Genomic DNA, 19,209 nt, shown 5'->3' on the forward strand with positions numbered 1-19,209 from the left:
TTGGAAATGAAAATTGGGAAAACTCCAAACAAACATTGCATTTTGGCTACTTTCTAACACAACCTAAAAAAAAAAAAAAAAATATCAATGTCTAATGATGTTACAGCTGTTGGTACGTATGGATGCCACCAATATGACGTCTATCAAATGTTGGATTTTGGTTGCCATACCTGAAGAATTAATGTCAGTATTTGATGTCAACATCACGTTGGTTTAAGATGTTGGCTCAATGTTGAATTTTGTTCACTTTCCAACACAACCTAAAATCAACAAAATATCAACGTCGTTTCAAACTAACATTGTCCTTAGACACTGGCGACCTAAATCCAACCTAATATTAATGACTAATGACGTTGTATGTCTGCTGAAATGTTTCAAATCAGTTTAAGATTCTTTCCTCTTTTGAACACAAAACAAGATGTACTGAACATTGTTGGGAAAAAAAACCCTCTTAGATCTACTTAAAAAGGAATTTTTCATTTTTGGGTTAACTATACCTTCAAGCAGTAACCTCTCAAATAAATCCCCATATTTCCGATTTAATTTTTAAAAGTGTTTGTCCTAACTATCCTCAAATCAACATTACAACCCACACATTGTATTTTCATTATATTTTCCATGTTCATCTGTGTTTTTGTACAAACCAGTTGTGATGGTGATAAACAACGAGGGACAAGACAATCTATGTTCAAAATAGTTTTTGTTTCTGGCTGACAGCTCAATGATTATCTCAGCTAATCATTTTATTTGACTTTAAATATTATAATAAATGATTAATTTATAAATATATGACCATGGCGACGCAGTGGCGCAGTAGGTAGTGCTGTCGCCTCACAGCAAGAAGGTCGCTGGTTTAAGCCTCAGTTGGGTCAGTTGGTGTTTCTGTGTGGAGTTTGCATGTTCTCCCTGTGTTCGTGTGGGTACAGGTGAATAGGCTAAATTGTCCGTAGCATTTACCTGTACCACATGTCTTGGACTGTGGGGGAAACCGGAGCACCCGGAGGAAACCCACGCGAACACAGGGAGAACATGCAAACTCCACACAGAAACGGCAACTGAGCCGAGGCTCAAACCAGCGAACCAGCAACCTTCTTGCTGTGAGGCGACAGCACTACCTACTGCGCCACTGCTTCGCCGTATATATATATATATACATGCTGGATAAATTGGCGGGACCCTCACATGATTATGACTATATTTAAGGGTAAATGACACCCTAGAGGTTAAAAATTTGAAAACAATAACATTAAAATAAATTGACATGTCTTTTATAAGCATGTAGTTTAAATACTGTTAAAAAAAGTTTTTCTATTACTTCTCTTATGCATTTATCCATTTAGTCTGAACTTCTAGACAGCAGTGTGCTAATGGGAAGAAAGTCCACCAGCGCACTCTCCTAATTGGCTTTGATTTGTGATTAATTATGTCGCATCATATAGTCTATCCACATCTGTTTTTGAAAAGACAAATTGCTTGTCGTTGGAACACATGGCAAGTCTTTGTTTAAACAATTAATTGACTTCTACCTTTTTTTATTCTCCTTTCACTCTTAATTCTGAATCCTGTTTTGATCATCTGAAATTCTGCTACTCATTTGGGATGAGATTTGTTAGTTCTGGCAGTAACTGTGCATTATCTTACCAGTGTGAGACATTAATCCTGAAGACATGAGTCCAGAGACGGAGTGGGGTAGGACATGAGGGCTGTCGGGTGATGTCACATTCTGGGTCCTTTTAGGAGGTCTGCCAGGTCTGGAGCTGAAAGATGAACATCAGATATCAGACAAGCACTTCCTTTGGTTACATGCAACAACTCATCCAGAAGTCACTGCGCTGCTTGAACACTGTAAGTTGCAGTGTGGACGGTTTTGTTGATTATAATGGGAATGTTGTAGATTTACTGCATCACGTCACTCACTCCAAGAGTAAGACATGGCACAGAATGATTAGAAACCACCAAGTAGGCTTAAGGCTAGTTGTCAGCTAGGAAATTGCTTTCAAGACATGTCATTTTAATCAGCTAAACTACGAACGTGTTCCAAACTCATAAATGAATCACTCTCTTCATTATAATAGGTCAAACTGTTATGTAAAACAGATTTGATATATTTAGACTGTTCAGCCATTCACTGTTGTGTCAGTTGTTTGCAACAGTTTCACAAAAAGTATATATTTAAAAAAAAAAAAAAACTATTTTACCCTTTTTCAAGATTTAATGTAAATCTTTTGTGTCTCTAGAATGTGCCTGCAAAATTTCAGCTCAAAAAGACTCATCAGATTATTTAATTTACCTTTCATAACATTTGAAATTTCTGCTTTAAACACAATGTAGCTAATTTTGGTGCCTGTGCCTTTAATGCTTGTTCTCTCCACCCACTGTTCCCATGTACCTGTCAAGAGTGTGCCTCCATCTTCGCATCGCCTGCGTCAGATAAACAGCACAGTGACAGACATGAAGGAAGCCAATCTGACGTAATGTTTGTGAGAAATACAATAGAAAGAACTTTCCCAATGATTATTCGATGTACTTATTGTGGAGTTAATTCAAGCCTTTCTGCAATGATGACTTACACACAATGTCGTTACAAAGTTCACACACACACACACACACACACACACACGCACACACACACACACACACACACACACACACACACACACACACACACACAGCGAGCGTATTTAACTTTGCATTGTTTTTGCACGGCAAATGTGACAAAATACACGTTAATATCCACTACAGTATGAATATTCATTATGTTTATGTACAAAATAAACTTGATTTAACATCCACAATCCGGGATTGAAGCGTCTTTATTTATAAATGTACTGACATGCAGCTGTGGTGATAAAGTAAAGATGGTAAAATCACTGTAACTCATTACAAACATGCACTGTTTTAAAAAGGTTTTAAACTTGTAAAACTCATTTTTGGTCACATTTGATGATCACAGCGAACTGAACAGATCTTTAATCCCAGTTGCTTTGTGCAAATCTTGTTTTGTTGATATGATTTTACACGTTACTACAGAGACATGTTAATACATGGCTGTCAATTAATTCGGTGGGTGGGAAAACTGCACTCCTTTGTCACGTTACGATGACTTAACATCAGAAAATTAAAAAAGAGACTTTTATAATAACCCCAATATGACTGTGGACACACCAAACCTACACACAGTTTTGTCTATACAGCTTACAAAAGAAAACAAAAAAGAGCATTGGATGACGTGGATATTTGCGCTGTAAAAAGAAGTGGTTAGTTACTTAACTTTTTAAAAAAGTAAATAAAAAGCCATAAAAGCTATTCACTGCCTATGTTAAAGTTAATGTGGCTTAATTTGAATTTTAAAAGTTTGCAGATAGTTCATTTAATAATTTTAAGGTAATGAGTTTACTCACTTTGGCTTTATTAAAGGAAAAGAACATTTACATACAAAACAACAGTAAACATTATATACTTTTTTTACTCACTTTTTAGGTAAGTCAACTAAATGCTTTTTACAGTGTACCTACAATCCAGAATGCCTTATCTTGATTGTCAATTATGAATCAGCTCATGTATTTATGACGGTATGAAAAGTCATTTTTTGTATGAATGTCATTTTTTGTATGTCCATAATAATCCATTTGCAGAAGCCTATAAAATGATAGCATTATCCTCTGTCATATTTGCTTAAAATGTGTTCACATGTGAAGAAATATCTGTGCTAATCTTTATACTATCACTTTCCTCAAAAAAAGTACATTTCTGTATAATTTACATAAGATTCAACAATGTATTTGTGAGTTGGCTGTGTCCAAAGTCTTTAAATGACCTTGTATATCAGGGCAATTTAACATTGTTTTGAGATTTTTTATCATTTTTAAGATTTTAGGATTGCTTTGTTACGAAACAGACACTTAATTAGTATAAATGCTCTGTTTTCTTTGTTTAGTTTACTAAAAAATATATTTACATATGTGAGTCTCTCAGTGGTCAGAGTATGCCTGTTCCTCAGTGTCAGCCTTAAGAAGTGCTTGCACATCTTAAAAAGTTGCATAATTCTTAAGATGCATATTAAAATTACGCAACTTTTTAAAAGATGAACTAGCACATTGTGGTTATCAATTAGATAAGTAGCAATAACTAATGTGCTCACTTGCAGAATCAGACATTGCTGCTTTTTATGAAAGACATTTCCCTTAATATATTACGAAACCAGTGTTCCTTTGGGTCAGATTGTTTTCTCACCTTTGCTTTTAGTTGGGTTGTTCCACCTTACTTAGACTATCATAGAAAGACTATTTTGATACTGATTTGAGCATGACTGCTGTGTTCATATACAGCATAAATATATTACATAAAAACAAAAAATGTAAATATATATATATATATATATATATATATATATATATATATATATATATATATATATATATATATATATATATATATATATATATATATATCCAAAGACATGTGGTACAGGTGAATTGGATATGCTTAAACTGACCATAGTGTGTGAGTGTGTGACTGAGTGTGTGTTTCCCAGTGATGGGTGATAGGCATCAGCTGTGTAAAACATATGCTGTATAAGTTGGCAGTTCAGTGACAACCCTAGATTAATAAAGGCACTAAGCTGAAAAGAAAATGAATGAATAAATATATTTATACAACAATTCTGTCTGGTGCTTGAATCTGATTGGCGTATAGCTGTGCAATATTCTGCAAATAAAAGCACTAGAACAGCACTACAGTACGAGCACAGTGAAAATCAGAGGACACTACAGTTTGACAAATATTGCAGCTGTTGGACAACATAATGCACTTTTGAGGCTTTTTTAGTTGAGAATGTAGTTGTTTAGATTGCAACTATCTAGTTTATTTATATAGATAGTACCTGTTTTTAAATATTTATCATTTCGGAGCATCAAATTCAGTGCATTGGCTGCCATCACCCTGTCTGAGCAGACCAAAGAAAGTAATGGTTGACGTTTCGCCACAAGATGGCGACAGAGACTGCATAATAAGTTCGTAGGGGAGAAAAACAGCATTTTCTCGAGTAAATTCAAACTACAGCAGAACAAATCATTGTAAATGAGGTGACAACTAAGTCGATCTTTCTTTTTTGTATTTTGTACTGCTGTAATTATACCACAGAAACTGGTAGTGTTTGCTTTGCTCTAACTTTTCTGGGTTAAATATTGTGAAATCCCAGTTGAGAAATACTGGGAAATCTTTGTAGATTGATGGCATTTCATGCTGTTCAGCTTTGTAATTTTAAAATGTCCGTAAAATCAGCTATTTTTTTTTTTTATCAACTTAGATATTACACAAGAGAATCATTTAAATACTAGCTCTAAAGTGACTTTTTTTTGTGAGTTTTTGAGAGTCTCTGTGTTTGATTTTCTTTTATAAACCTGATTATGTCGTCTAACTGTTATATAAATGCAACATCACACAAGTAGCAGTGTGATATGGCTGCATTTCGGTGCTGGTGGGGGACACTAAGGCACTCGACCTGCAGCCTCGAGCCAATGCACGCCTCCCAACAGTGCCAATATATAGACATATCGCACTGCTACACATGTGACATTGCTCATATATATAAAATCAACATACCCCTTTGAAATAATTGTTTTATTTGTCATAGCCTAAAATCAAATACATTTTTCTGCCTTTAAATGTTTTGCAGCCTTCTCCTAACCACTCCTGAGAGGTTTCTACAACTGTTTTCCGAAGGTTTTTTGAAAGCAGCATTTTCATAGGGTATGATGATTGATGATGTATGATGTATGATGATTTCTATAGGCACTGTACTGTATATGTATACAGTTGAAGTCAGAATTATTAGCCCCCTTGAAATATTACCCCAGTTTATATTTTTCTCGAATTTCTGTTTAATGGAGGGAATATTTTTTTCAACACATTTCTAAACATAGTTTTAATAACTCATTTCTAATAAATTACTTATTTTATCTTTGCCATAATGACAGTAAATAATATTTGACTAGATATTTTTCAAGACACTTGTATACACCTCAAAGTGACATTTAAAGGCTTAACTAGGTAATTAAGTTAACTAGGCAGATTAGGGTAATTAGGAAATTTACTGTATAACGATGGTTTGTTCTGCAGACTATCGAAAAATATATAAATATATATAAAATAATATAATTTTTAATTAAAAACTGCTTTTATTCTAGTCAAAATTAAACAAATAAGACTTTCTCTTTTCTCATCCCTGATTTCATTTTGTCAGTGTTTGATTACTTTGTTTCTCCCAAAGGATTACTTTTTATTTTAATAGGCAATATTTGTTGCCATTATATGTGTTTTAATACAAAAATGAATCATAAAAGCCTCACTATGAAATGTGACAACTGACCCTATATTCTTCCATTTTCTTCACTACAGGTATGGCTTGCACACACTCATACACATTTCTCTTCAAACTAATCTACTATGCATACTAGCATGCGTCAGTAAATACTCTCAAGGACAGTCTTTTTTCTGCCATCTCTTACACCCCTCCCTTCTTCTTTTTTTCTCTTTCTCTCTCTAATTAGATCACACAGTAGACTCATCTCCCTTTTCCATAATCAGCCGATTTTTTTGCTCATGTATAATGCATGCTGCGCACCTTGTTACCTGCTCCTGCGCATTCATGTGCAATTTAAATTTGTGGAGTTTACATGCGTTAAATTCAGCCATGGCTCTCAGCAGCACACACAAATACCATCTGCATTAACTTGAAGTGTTTATCGAGACAACCAGGTTCACTTAATTAAGTCTAAATGGGAGAGGACAGAGGTTACAATCCATTTTCGACCTGCTAGATTCAACATGGTGCTATTTTACTTGAAAACTTCTATAGGTTTACACAAGTAAGTGTGTTATTTTAAGTCAACCATTAATGAAGAGCATTCACTTTCATGAACAGCAACTTTTTTTCATTTTGCTGAGTATTCCAAAAATAAAGGAAAATAATCGGTGTATTTTGCGCAGAGCCTCAGCTCTCACCTCCCCCAGTGCTTGTGAGCGCCAATCATCCTTCATAAAATATTAAACTCCCCACCGTTTGCCCTTTTAAAATCTCTCTCTCTCTCAATTCCCTAATTGTAGTGTTTCTTTATCTGTCCATTGCAGAGAGTAAATAAATGAACAAAATAGCTATTTTATCACAGCGGCTGACCTTTGAAACGGGAGAGGATTATCACAGGTTTATTTCTCACCCCATTCTCGCACACACACACACACACACACACACACACACACACACACACACACACACACACAGACATGCACTCACTCAACCACACATGCACACGCACACATGCACTCACTTAACCACACATGCACACACACAAACAACAGGAGTAAGTACTGGTCTCTGTGTGCATGTGTTTGTCTTTGACAGGGACAATGATTGATGTTATGCATTGATGCATACATATCAAAGGCTTTTTTTCATTTATTAAGTGTGGAAAAAAATTAGGGTGATACAGTTTAAACATCAATGAAAATAATAATAATAAGAAGAAGAAGAAGAAGAATTCAGTGAATTATGTTCTGAAATGTCTGTCTCAAGTTTATGTCATTATACTTGGCATTTGGTAAATGATGGACAAAGAACAGTAAAATCGATTAGCTCATTGAGGCAAAGTGGCATTTTTTTAAAACTTTTTTATTTTATTTCATTATATATTTTTCACACTGTTAAAGTCTCATATAAATAGATTAATTCTTTAAAAAAACTAAGGGTTTTAAGGTTATTATCTCCTTTAAGCTATGTTTTTTTCAATAGTCTACAGAACAAGCCATCATTTGTCAAGTGTCTTGAAAAATATTTAGTCAAATATTATTTACTGTCATCGTGACAAAGATAAAATAAAATAATTATTAGAAATGAGTGATTAAAACTATTATGTTAAGAAATGTGTTGAAAATCTTCTCTCCGTTAAACAGAAATTGGAGAAAAGAGTAAAAACAGGAGGGTTAATAATTTAGAAGGTTTAATAATTCTGAATTCAACTGTATGCGTATATATATTAACTTTAGACTTTAACTTTTTGATCACCAGCCACTGTGACTAGAACATTTTCCAACATTTATAGCCACTTGCCATTTTCATTAGCCACAATTTTGTTGTCAGGTAAATATTTTGTAGTGTGTATCAATGTTTGCCAGTTATGGGATGCAGCTGGAAGGGCATCCGCTGCGTAAAACATATGCTGGATAAGTTGGCGGTTCATTCCGCTGTGGCAACCCCAGATTAATAAAGGAACTAAGCCAAAAAGAAAATGAATGAATAAATGAATGAATGAATAAATGAATGAATGAAATAAAAAATTATATTAATAAATGTAAAAAAAAAAAACTGCCCAATATTATATTGGGCAATATCTCACAATATTATTTTGTTGTCACTTGGCTAAAGAATAAACCGATGTTGTTTAATGTCTTATTAGTCTATCTTGCCTAGTTAACCTAATTAGTTAAGTCTTTGACTTGCATTTTAAGCTAAATACTAGTGTCCTGCAAAATATACTGTCATTGACAAAGATAAAAAAAATTATCAGTTGTTAGAAATAAATTATACAGATATCCAGAGACAAGATCACAGAGGATTTTATCCTTGTCTTTATTACTGAGCTTTCCTTTCAGCCACAGTTGAACCCCATCCGGTATCATGTTTTATACAAACACACACACACATGCAAACAAAGTCATCTGTCCGGCACTCAGGGTCTGATTCAGTTTACTCTGACAGTAAGAAGTGCTAGAACACTATAGTGCTAATGACGCAGGACTGTCTTCTCTCTTCCTACAGCCCATGCTGAATGCCTAACAGGCTGACATTTTTAATAATTCCTAATGGGGCGATATTTTAATTAAACTGATACTGATGGAATCAGATTAAATGTGGTTAAGCCATGCAGCGGAAATGACTCAAGAAATTCAAAGAGAGATCAGCAGATAAGGCGCCGTTTTAACTCTCTCTCTCTCCCTTTCCTTATATGATTCATTAACTACGACCCCCTTCCGTTCGCAAAATGAAGAGTTTTTTATCACTGCAATTTTTCCAGATACTTTATTTGAGAGGACAGATGTGCACAGGAAACAAGACTTAAGATTAACATGGTAGTCTATGAAAGAGTGAGTCAGAGAGCGAAAAAGAGAGAGAGAGAAAGAGAACAAAACATGCAACGTACAACTCAGGGTGCCTTTGAGGACATTTAATTAAAATCTAATCCTGCATTCATTAAGGCTCACATAAATTAAGCTGTCATTCATAAGATTTATGGATTCTCATTTGCATACCACATACAATTCATCAATTACTAGGGTATGAAAGGGGCACAACCCCCTCTGGGCTGCCCACTGCCACACAAACAAAAGACGGGGGAACAGCAGAGAGAAATAAAGGATCGAGGGGGGGCTCGTTTTCATGTATTCCACTGACAAACATTCAGATGTACTTTTCAATTATCATAGCCAATGGAAGCCATAAATATGGTGTTCCCCTTCGGTTGGGGAACTTCAGTGCCATGAATGGGAGGATTCGGATCAGAAGCCGCTTATCTGGAGAGTATTGAACGGGCCAATGAATGAAATTAATTGGCAGCGTAAGCTTGCGCAGGTGTGCGACATCTGCAATCATCTCAGCATATAAGCACACCTGAAGCCAGCAGACGCCATCCTTTTCGCTTCAGATCCTTTCTGAGTGAGTCGATGAGGGTTCCTCTTGCTGATCAGCACTTCAGAGCGAACGAGTGTGTCTCCCGGTCCAGAGTGGGTCTTCGCGGTGGCAGACGGTCGAGCTGGGTTACTCCCTTGCCTGCGGTTCTTTGGGTCCGGTCCTCCAGAGCGGTGCGTATAGTTGCAACTTTCCTAAAAGAGCAACACAGTCGTGCAGCACGTCCTTTTCAGGATGGCGCTCCGACTGTGCGTTTCTGGATGCGGGGGTTTCCTGTCTCCGGATGATGGACACGATCACTGCATTGCATGTTTGGGGGTCCAGCATGTTAATGCGGTGCTCGCGGGCGGTTCATGTCGTCATTGCGATGCCATGACCGTTGCACAGCTAAGATCGCGGCTAACTTTCGCAAGAGAGCGAGCCACCCCAGTTGCCTCCTGTTCTAAAAAAGCAGCGGGCGCTCGGGCAGATCTGAGGGTTTCAGCGGGAGCTAATCCGCCGCCCACGGGCTCGCGGACCTCTCGCTCCTCACGGCGCTCCATCCAAGCTTCGGGTGGTGAGAGTGATCCGTCTAACCAGATGGTAGCTCTCACACTCGCTGACACCGGAGATCAGATGTCCTCCGCGGCATCGGAGGGTGGGCTTTCACTGTCCGACGAAGATCCGGACCCGCTCGCCCCCTCCGGGCAGGTGAGCGCTGTCAAATCGGATCCTGAAGCGGACATGTTAGCCGTGCTTTCCCGGGCTGCTTCGGCCGTGGGGTTGGAGATGGTTTATCCCCCAGCTCCGCGGCCGGACCGACTAGATGGGTGCTACGTAGAGGACCAGAAGGCGAAGCCTTCGAAGCCTCTCGTCCCCTTCTTCCCGGAAGTGCACAGTAGGCTCACGCAGTCCTGGAGGGCACCTTTCTCTGCCCGTGCTGCGAGTGCCTCCGCCCTCACCGCCCTTGACGGCGGAGCTGCCAGGGGGTATGAGGCGATCCCGTCAGTGGAGCGCGCTATCGCGGTCAATCTTTGTCCGCGCGGCGCCTCTACGTGGCGGGGTTTGCCCCGCCTCCCGTCCAAAGCCTGTAGGTTGTCTGCCTCCCTCGGAGCCAGAGCTTATAAGGCTGCGGGCCAGGCTGCTTCTGCTTTGCACGCGATGGCCACCTACCAGCGCTACCAAGCGCAGGCGCTGGCCGAGCTGCACGAGGGCGGGTCCAACCCAAGCTTATTACATGAGCTGCGCACCGCGACCGACTATGCTCTTCGGACTACTAAGTCCGCCGCGTGTGCGCTGGGGAGGACGATGTCCACACTTGTGGTTCAGGAACGCCACCTCTGGCTAAACCTGGCCGATATGCGCGACGTTGACAAAGTTCGCTTTCTTGACTCGCCCATATCCCAGGCTGGCCTGTTCGGCGACACCGTCGGTGAATTCACCCAGGAATTCAAGGCGGTGAAAGAGCAGTCGGATGCGATGGGCAATGTCATCTATCGGCGTGGCCGTAAGCCCGCTCCGCCCGCCGAGCCATCCACCTCCGCTGTTCCTCGCCGAGGGCGCCCGCCAACGAGTGCTGCCCCGCCCCCGCCTGCGCCTCCGGCCAAGCGGGCGCGGCGTTCACCTCGAAAGCAGGCAGCCCCTCCTGCCCAGGGCGCCGTTAAGTCCGGTAAACGGACCGCGAAGCGTCCCTGAGACAGGCCATCCGGAGAAGAGGAAACTTGCTCTTTCCCCGCTGGAGGGCGGGGCCCCGATAACAACGGTACTTTTCAGTGCCACCAAAACATCAGTAAAAGAGCACTTTTTCCCTTCCCCGGATGTGACTGCACGAGTTCTGCCAGTCCGGGACGCGCTGCCTTCCGGCTCGCAGACTCTACGTGCTTCGCCAGTGGCTCACGAGCGCTGGGGGGACGGTCTCCCTTCCCTCAGCCCTCCAGCCCCCTCTCCGGAGTCAGGGTGCGGAGCCAGAGCGAATCGCTCTCCTCCAGCTTTTCCGCGGGACCCTCGTGCTTCCCGGATCAGCACACCCACTCCGCGCTGCCCCACCGCTGGTACGTCAGCGATTGTAGCGATGACTCCATTAGCGAGGGCTCTGCCTGCCTGGTTAGCGCGGGCCAGCCCCTCGCGGTGGCTCATACGCACAATCAGACTCGGTTACGCGATTCAGTTCGCGAAACGGCCCCCCAAGTTTACGGGCGTGTATTTCTCCAGGGTCAACCCCCTGTCCGCCCCTGTCTTGCGAGAGGAGATTGCTGCCCTCCTGGCGAAGGGTGCAATCGAGCCGGTTCCTCCAGCCGAGATGGAGAGTGGGTTTTACAGCCCATACTTCATCGTACCCAAAAAGAGCGGTGGGTCACGGCCAATCCTAGATCTGCGCGTTTTGAACCGCTGTCTGCACAAGCTGCCGTTCAGAATGCTCACGCAGAGGCGCATTCTCCAATGCGTTCGTCCTCGGGATTGGTTTGCAGCCATAGACCTGAAGGACGCGTATTTCCATGTCTCCATTCTTCCACGCCACCGCCAATTTCTGCGGTTTGCGTTCGAGGGTCGAGCGTGGCAGTACAAGGTCCTCCCCTTCGGGCTCTCTCTGTCTCCGCGGGTCTTCACCAAACTCGCGGAGGGTGCCCTAGCGCCCCTTCGGCTCGCGGGCATTCGCATACTCAATTATCTCGACGACTGGCTGATTTTAGCCCACTCGCGGGAGCAATTGATTATGCACAGGGACGAGGTGCTTCGGCATCTCTGCCTACTGGGGCTTCAGGTCAACCGAGAAAAGAGCAAACTCGCCCCCGTGCAGAGGATTTCTTTTCTCGGGATGGAGCTGGACTCGATCACCATGGTAGCGCACCTCTCCGAGGAACGCGCTCGCCTGTTGCTGAACTGTCTGAGGGAGCTCGACAGCAAACTAGTGGTCCCACTGAAGTTCTTTCAGAGGCTCCTGGGGCATATGGCATCCGCAGCCGCCGTCACGCCGCTCGGGTTGCTCCATATGAGACCACTTCAGCACTGGCTTCACGATCGGGTCCCCAGACGCGCATGGCACGCGGGCACACACCGGGTCTCGGTTACTGCGCTGTGTCGCCGCGCCCTCAGCCCTTGGAACGACCCCTCGTTCCTACAGGCCGGTGTGCCTCTAGGACAGGCGTCCAGCCATGTTGTTGTTTCAACAGACGCTTCCAACACGGGTTGGGGGGCCGTGTGTCGCGGGCATGCGGCTGCGGGCCTCTGGAAGGGTGCCCAGCTGCATTGGCACATCAATCGCCTAGAGCTGTTGGCAGTGTTCCTCGCTCTCCACCGCTTTTTACCGGTGCTGGAGCGGCAACACGTGCTGGTCAGGACGGACAGTACGGCGGCGGCGGCGTATATCAACCGCATGGGGGGTATGCGCTCTCGCCGCATGTCTCAGCTCGCCCGCCGTCTGCTCCTCTGGAGTCACCCGCGGCTGAAATCGCTGCGCGCCATTCACGTCCCAGGCACGCTCAATCGTGCAGCCGATGCGCTCTCACGACAGCTGTTACGCCCTGGAGAATGGAGACTCCACCCCGAGTCTGTTCAGCTGATATGGGCGCGATTTGGGGAGGCCCAGATCGATCTGTTTGCTTCCCCCGAGAACGCTCACTGCCAGTTGTTTTTTTCCCTGACCGAGGGCTCTCTCGGCACGGATGCACTGGCCCACAGCTGGCCTCGGGGCATGCGCAAGTATGCGTTTCCCCCAGTGAGCCTGCTCGCGCAGTTTCTGTGCAAGGTCAGGGAGGACGAGGAACAGGTTCTGCTAGTTGCGCCCCTTTGGCCCAACCGGACCTGGATATCAGAGCTCTCACTCCTCGCGACGGCCCTCCCCTGGCGGATCCCTTTGAGAGAGGACCTACTCTCTCAGGGACAGGGCACCATCTGGCACCCTCGCCCCGATCTTTGGAACCTCCACGTGTGGTCCCTAGACGCGAGGAAGACTTAGGTAACCTACCGACTGCGGTGGTTAATACCATCACTCAGGCTAGAGCCCCCTCCACGAGGCGCGCCTACGCCCTGAAGTGGAGTCTATTCACTGAATGGTGCGTCTCTCGCAGAGAAGACCCCCGAAATTGCCAGATTAGTGTTGTGCTCTCTTTCCTTCAAGAGAAGTTGGACAGCAGGCTGTCGCCCTCCACTCTCAAGGTTTACGTGGCCGCCATCTCCGCTTATCATAGCGCGGTAGCTGGCGGCACCGTGGGAAAGCATAACCTGGTCATCCAGTTCCTTAGGGGTGCTAGGCGAATTAATCCATCTCGCCCCCCTCTCATGCCCTCTTGGGATCTCGCCCTCGTTCTCACGAGTCTGCGATCCGATCCCTTTGAGCCACTCGAATCAGTATCTCTAAGATTTCTGTCCCTGAAGACAGCTCTGCTGGTTGCGTTGGCCTCCATCAAGAGGGTCGGGGACCTGGAGGCATTTTCGGTCAGTGACTCGTGCCTGGAATTCGGGCCGGATTACTCTCACGTTATCCTGAGACCCCGCCCCGGTTATGTGCCCAAGGTTCCTACCACCCCCTTTAGAGATCAGGTAGTGAACCTGCAAGCGCTGCCCCCGGAGGAGGCAGACCCAGCCCTTTCTTTACTTTGTCCAGTTCGCGCTCTGCGCATTTATGTGGACCGTACTCAGAATTTTAGATCATCTGAGCAGCTCTTTGTCTGTTATGGCGGTCGGCAGCAGGGAAGTGCCGTATCGAAACAAAGATTATCCCACTGGATTGTGGATGCCATTTCACTCGCTTATTCGAGTCGAGGTCAGCCGTGTCCCCCAGGAGTACGTGCACACTCCACTCGGAGCGTTGCATCCTCTTGGGCGCATGCACGCGGCGCCTCTCTAACAGACATCTGTAGAGCTGCGGGCTGGGCGACACCCAACACATTTGCAAGGTTTTACAATCTGCGAGTGGAGCTGGTTTCCTCAAGGGTATTAGGTAACCCTTTGGTGATTGAGGAGACAACTCGGTAGGGTGTTGAAACACGCTTGCTGCGCCATTCTCCCTAACACGGAGGTACGTGCGCCTTTTTTATCTGTCAGTAAAGTTCCCCGTCAGGTGAGCCCTGCAGATTCCTCCGTGGCCCCCAGCACTGAGTCACTTGCTGGCCCACTACGTTGTAGGTCTGCCCGCTGGTCAGCCCGCGTTTTGGGTATAGGTGCCTGCTATGCGTGATCCCCACTAGGCGATCCCATATGCTTATTCCGCCACGGTTAAGTCCCCCCCTGGGCGGACCCGTGTCTTCCCTCTCCGCTAACCACTCTTTGCTATGCGTACTCCCCCTTTTTGGGCTAGTCCATAGGTAAATTCTGCCATCTATCCCCCCCTTGGGTAACGGATGGCCTCCGCAGCGTCCTCCCTATCGGGATTGCACGCTTCCCAACGTACTGTCGTATTTCCTAGAATTATCTAGATGCTCACGACTTCCCAAAAAATATATCTAAATCCGTAAAACTTCTGTTGAAGTAGGATAAATTAGGGCCAGGGACACGTTGGAGGACCGCGCCCCCCATGATGTGGGTGCGTCACGCTTGCTTGACTATCTCCTCATCGGGGGTGTTGGTAAGGTGCAGTCATTATGGCGCTTTCCATATTCTCCCATTCATGGCACTGAAGTTCCCCAACCGAAGGGGAACGTTCGAGGTTACAGAAGTAACCCTTCGTTCCCCGAGGAGGGGAACGGAAGTGCCATATTCCGTCGCCATAATGACTGTCCCTTAGCTGTTTGAAAGTCTCTTCAGCTTAAAAGGATGGCGTCTGCTGGCTTCAGGTGTGCTTATATGCTGAGATGATTGCAGATGTCGCACACCTGCGCAAGCTTACGCTGCCAATTAATTTCATTCATTGGCCCGTTCAATACTCTCCAGATAAGCGGCTTCTGATCCGAATCCTCCCATTCATGGCACTTCCGTTCCCCTCCTCGGGGAACGAAGGGTTACTTCTGTAACCTCGAACGATTTAAATGGTGCCGATCTGCATCCACAGCATAGAGACTTAAAGGGATTGTTCGACCAAAAATAGAGTGTACTATTCATTCACCAAGCACACTCAAAAATGATTTTTGCAGCTTGTTCAAACTACTTACTTAAAATGGGGACAGCTTAATTCATTTTTGTTCAATCCACTTAAATTAGTAAAAAAAAAAAAAAGTTTCTGTCAACTTTACAGATCAGCTTAAAGTTTTGTCTCATTGTTTAGTTTTGTAGTCATATAAAAAGTGGAATTATCTACACTACATCTAGACAAGCTGTTTCTACAGAATAAAATGTAAAAGTCTGCTACAAAAATAGATTACAATGTAAAGTTGCAGCAAATAAAATCAATAAATAATTGAGGATTATTTAATAATTAAGGATTGACCATAATTTGTAATATAATTTGTACCAAGAGGGCCCCAAATAAAATCCTGCTTCGGGTCCTCTGAAGTCTGGGGCTGGCCATGTTTAGACTGAAAAAGAAAGCTGTGCTGTTACAGAAGCAGGTATTAGATTATTTTTACCCTGTCCTATTTAAATTAGTTTATGCATATTTTAATAATTTGCTTATTATTGCTGAATATTTAAAACTGCTCAAAATGTATCTCTTCTTAGGTGTATCACACTGATACTTATACTAATACGTTATACTACTTTTTCACCTTTATAATCATGTTCAACTTCTTTCCTACAACATAATTAGTAGTTTTATAACCAGGTTTTTTTTTTTTTATGCCAGCGGCCAGTGCCCTGGATCAGAGGGCCTTTTGACCACCTCTGTACACACTGCTCTCTGGCTTAGGAAAGGCTTACATCGCCACAGGAGCCATCTAAGGCCTACTGTGCTTTTTTTTAGCAGTATACATTGTAAAAGTGCCTCAACTTATTCCAGAAAACACAGATATGCTGATAGTTCTTTTTAAAAATGTTAAATCCCAGCAGTCACAATTTTAGTTTAAATTAATGAGTCTTTAGTTTATATTATTCTTTTTATTTTATTTGTTTTTTAAATACCAATTTACTTATGGCAGAAAATATTTTGTTTTGCAAAAATATGTGCAGCATTTAAGAAAAAAACTAAAGGGCTAAATCTTGAATCGTGAGATTTGCATTGTGAACCTTATCGAATTGTAAGTTGTAGTGAATCGTTACATCCCTAGAAACCCAGTATTTTTTACATTGTGGTTTCAAACCTTAGTTAGTTGACTGTTAGTTGACTTAGTTAGTTAGTTAGTTAGTTAGTTAGTTAGTTAGTTAGCTAGTTAGTTAGCTAGTTAGTTAGCTAGTTAGCTAGTTTTAGTTTATTTTTCACATTTTTGTTTGTTCAATAGAAGAATCTCAAAAAGGTTTGTGACAAGTGAAGGTGAGTAAATAATGATCATTTTGGGGTGACCTATGCCTTTAAGCACACAACATACACTGTAAAAAACAATGTAAAAACTTATTGTATTATTGTTATCAATATTTTTTTCCTAATTTAAAATTTCACACTTATTTTAACATGCTGTTCTCTATTATTTTGTAATTATATGTGAAATTTACTAGCAGTTTCCGAGTAAGGATTGTTGCTTTTTTTTTTTAATGCGCTGTATTTAAGAGAAGAAACTATTTACTTTAGATCACAGAAATAGAAAAACGGTAGTAAGCGAAACAGATACCTCAATCCCTTATCTCTGAAATAACTGCCTGTTTCACGATAAAGCTGTCATTCTGGATAAGCTGAAGAAAACAAACAAATCAAAAAAAGAACAAGAAGTGTGGATGAGCATATTAATATTCAGGGTTAATGAAGCAAAAAGCAAGAGACTGCTGTGTGTTGTGTGTTGTTGTTGCCCATTAGCAAAGAAATTATCTTTATGACAGGTTGAGTTATAAACACTGAGTTTCTCAAAATATGTTAACTTGATTTCTGTCTTTTTATAACCCCTTTTGCATTATAAAAGCCATTTAGCTTGTTTATATTATAGGGATAGCTCGCCCAGTAATCAGTTCTTCTGATATGTACATGACTTTTTGGATCATAACATTGAAAATGTTTTTTATCTGAAAAAAATGTGGTCTGTGGGGATTGATATAATGTCAAGTCAAGGACAACAGGTATTCTGAGTCCAAAAAATACACCTACAAATTGGTTGGCCTGAGCAAATTTTCATTTTCTATCCCAGGCTCACTGGAAATACATGCTTTAACCTACATTTTATAATTAACTTGCAAAAACAATCACAAATATACAATTGACTGCAGTTTCTAGATAATATGAATGTTACAGTGCAGTATGATTTTGTAAAGTTCTTTGGAGAATAGCAAATAAATACTTCAAAATGAATTTTATGATTTGGCAATTAATCTATGATTTGTAATTAAATACATTTGCCTCACCTACCTATCTCTATTTGAACAACTTTTCTGGCGTGGTCAGTTTGCTAAGTAGCTCACTTTAAACAGTGTTGTACTTGTAGGGTTTGAGTCTGGTGAAACACGGTCCCACAATGGTTGAGCACATTAAAGTTTGGATTTAGGTTCACTAGGTGACAAGCCCACCCTTCTCATAGACATGTTCAAGAGGTTTGTGTGCCTGAAATATACAACAAAACATACCCTAAGGAACATATTAAAAATTTACAAAAATGTAAACAGCTCCCTCTAGGTTATTGGTCATGTACAAAAAGTGTAGTGAATTGTACACACTGCAATATTACATTTTGCAGAATAGTCTGAGGCACGTATGTCCAAATGTGCCAGGGCTGTATTTTTGGGTGAAAAAATTAAGTGTCCCTTTAAAATCACAGTGCATTTCAAGCAAAATAAAAAATACATAAATAAAAAAAAAACTAACCAATATTACCTCTTGCTATTAATACATTTAAAACTACGACTTAGTCTTGGGCTACATTTTTACAAAACCACGAATGCATGCATTATCATATGTTTGCCTGCATTTTCTGGGTGAAATGAAAGTTATAAGGCAGTACGATGACAAGTTTTGTTTTGCACTACTGACATTTACCGGGATCAAATTACAAATGTATAAATGAGTGTTGCAAACTGCTGTACATGCACCACCAGAAACATAAAACCAAAAACAACTTAAATGTGTCTGTGACCCATAATCACATGCTTTTCTCCGTTCGGGCAGCTTTTCCTGCGCAGTCAGTTTGCTCAGTAGCTCGCCCTGTATAGTGTTGGAACACAGAATAGACCATGTTTAACTCCAGCGAAGGCCAGTTCCAGAAACCAGTTAAAAAACCATTGTGAAATCATAGTATCAGTTGAGTTTAGGGAAAGGTGTGAGTCAGTCGAATCTAGGCATGACATACCAGCCGGCTTCTAACTGATGTGTATGAGAAGGACATGTAAGTTGTTTTCATTTTAAATCAGACTTCTGTGTAAATATGAAAAATATGTAAATGGATGTGACTGGATGTGATTGGAAATATTTTCTTATCACAGTAATAGTCTAAAAATAGACTCCTGAAAAGGTATTTCAAACTTATTTTTACTTATAAACAAAGAATAACAATTATTTTCCTCAATATAAATCCATTTTAGGATTTCTACATTTAAAAGATGAT

General features: G+C 41.9%; 1 protein-coding gene across 3 annotated transcripts in view; it reads right to left on the reverse strand.

The window, feature by feature from the left end:
- dachc (dachshund c) overlaps positions 1–19,209 on the reverse strand; it is a 103,079-nt gene that overhangs the window by 55,585 nt on the left and 28,285 nt on the right. For all 3 annotated transcript variants that reach the window (XR_012402899.1, XR_012402906.1, NM_001045236.2), the window contains 1 exon segment: positions 1,642–1,757. Coding sequence is in view for 1 of the 3 variants with exons in the window: in NM_001045236.2 (NP_001038701.2) it covers positions 1,642–1,757 (116 nt within the window). In the remaining 2 variants the exon portion in view is untranslated.

Source organism: Danio rerio, chromosome 1 (genome assembly GCF_049306965.1).
Source record: "Danio rerio strain Tuebingen ecotype United States chromosome 1, GRCz12tu, whole genome shotgun sequence".
In the NCBI taxonomy this organism is placed as follows: Eukaryota; Metazoa; Chordata; class Actinopteri; order Cypriniformes; family Danionidae; genus Danio; species Danio rerio.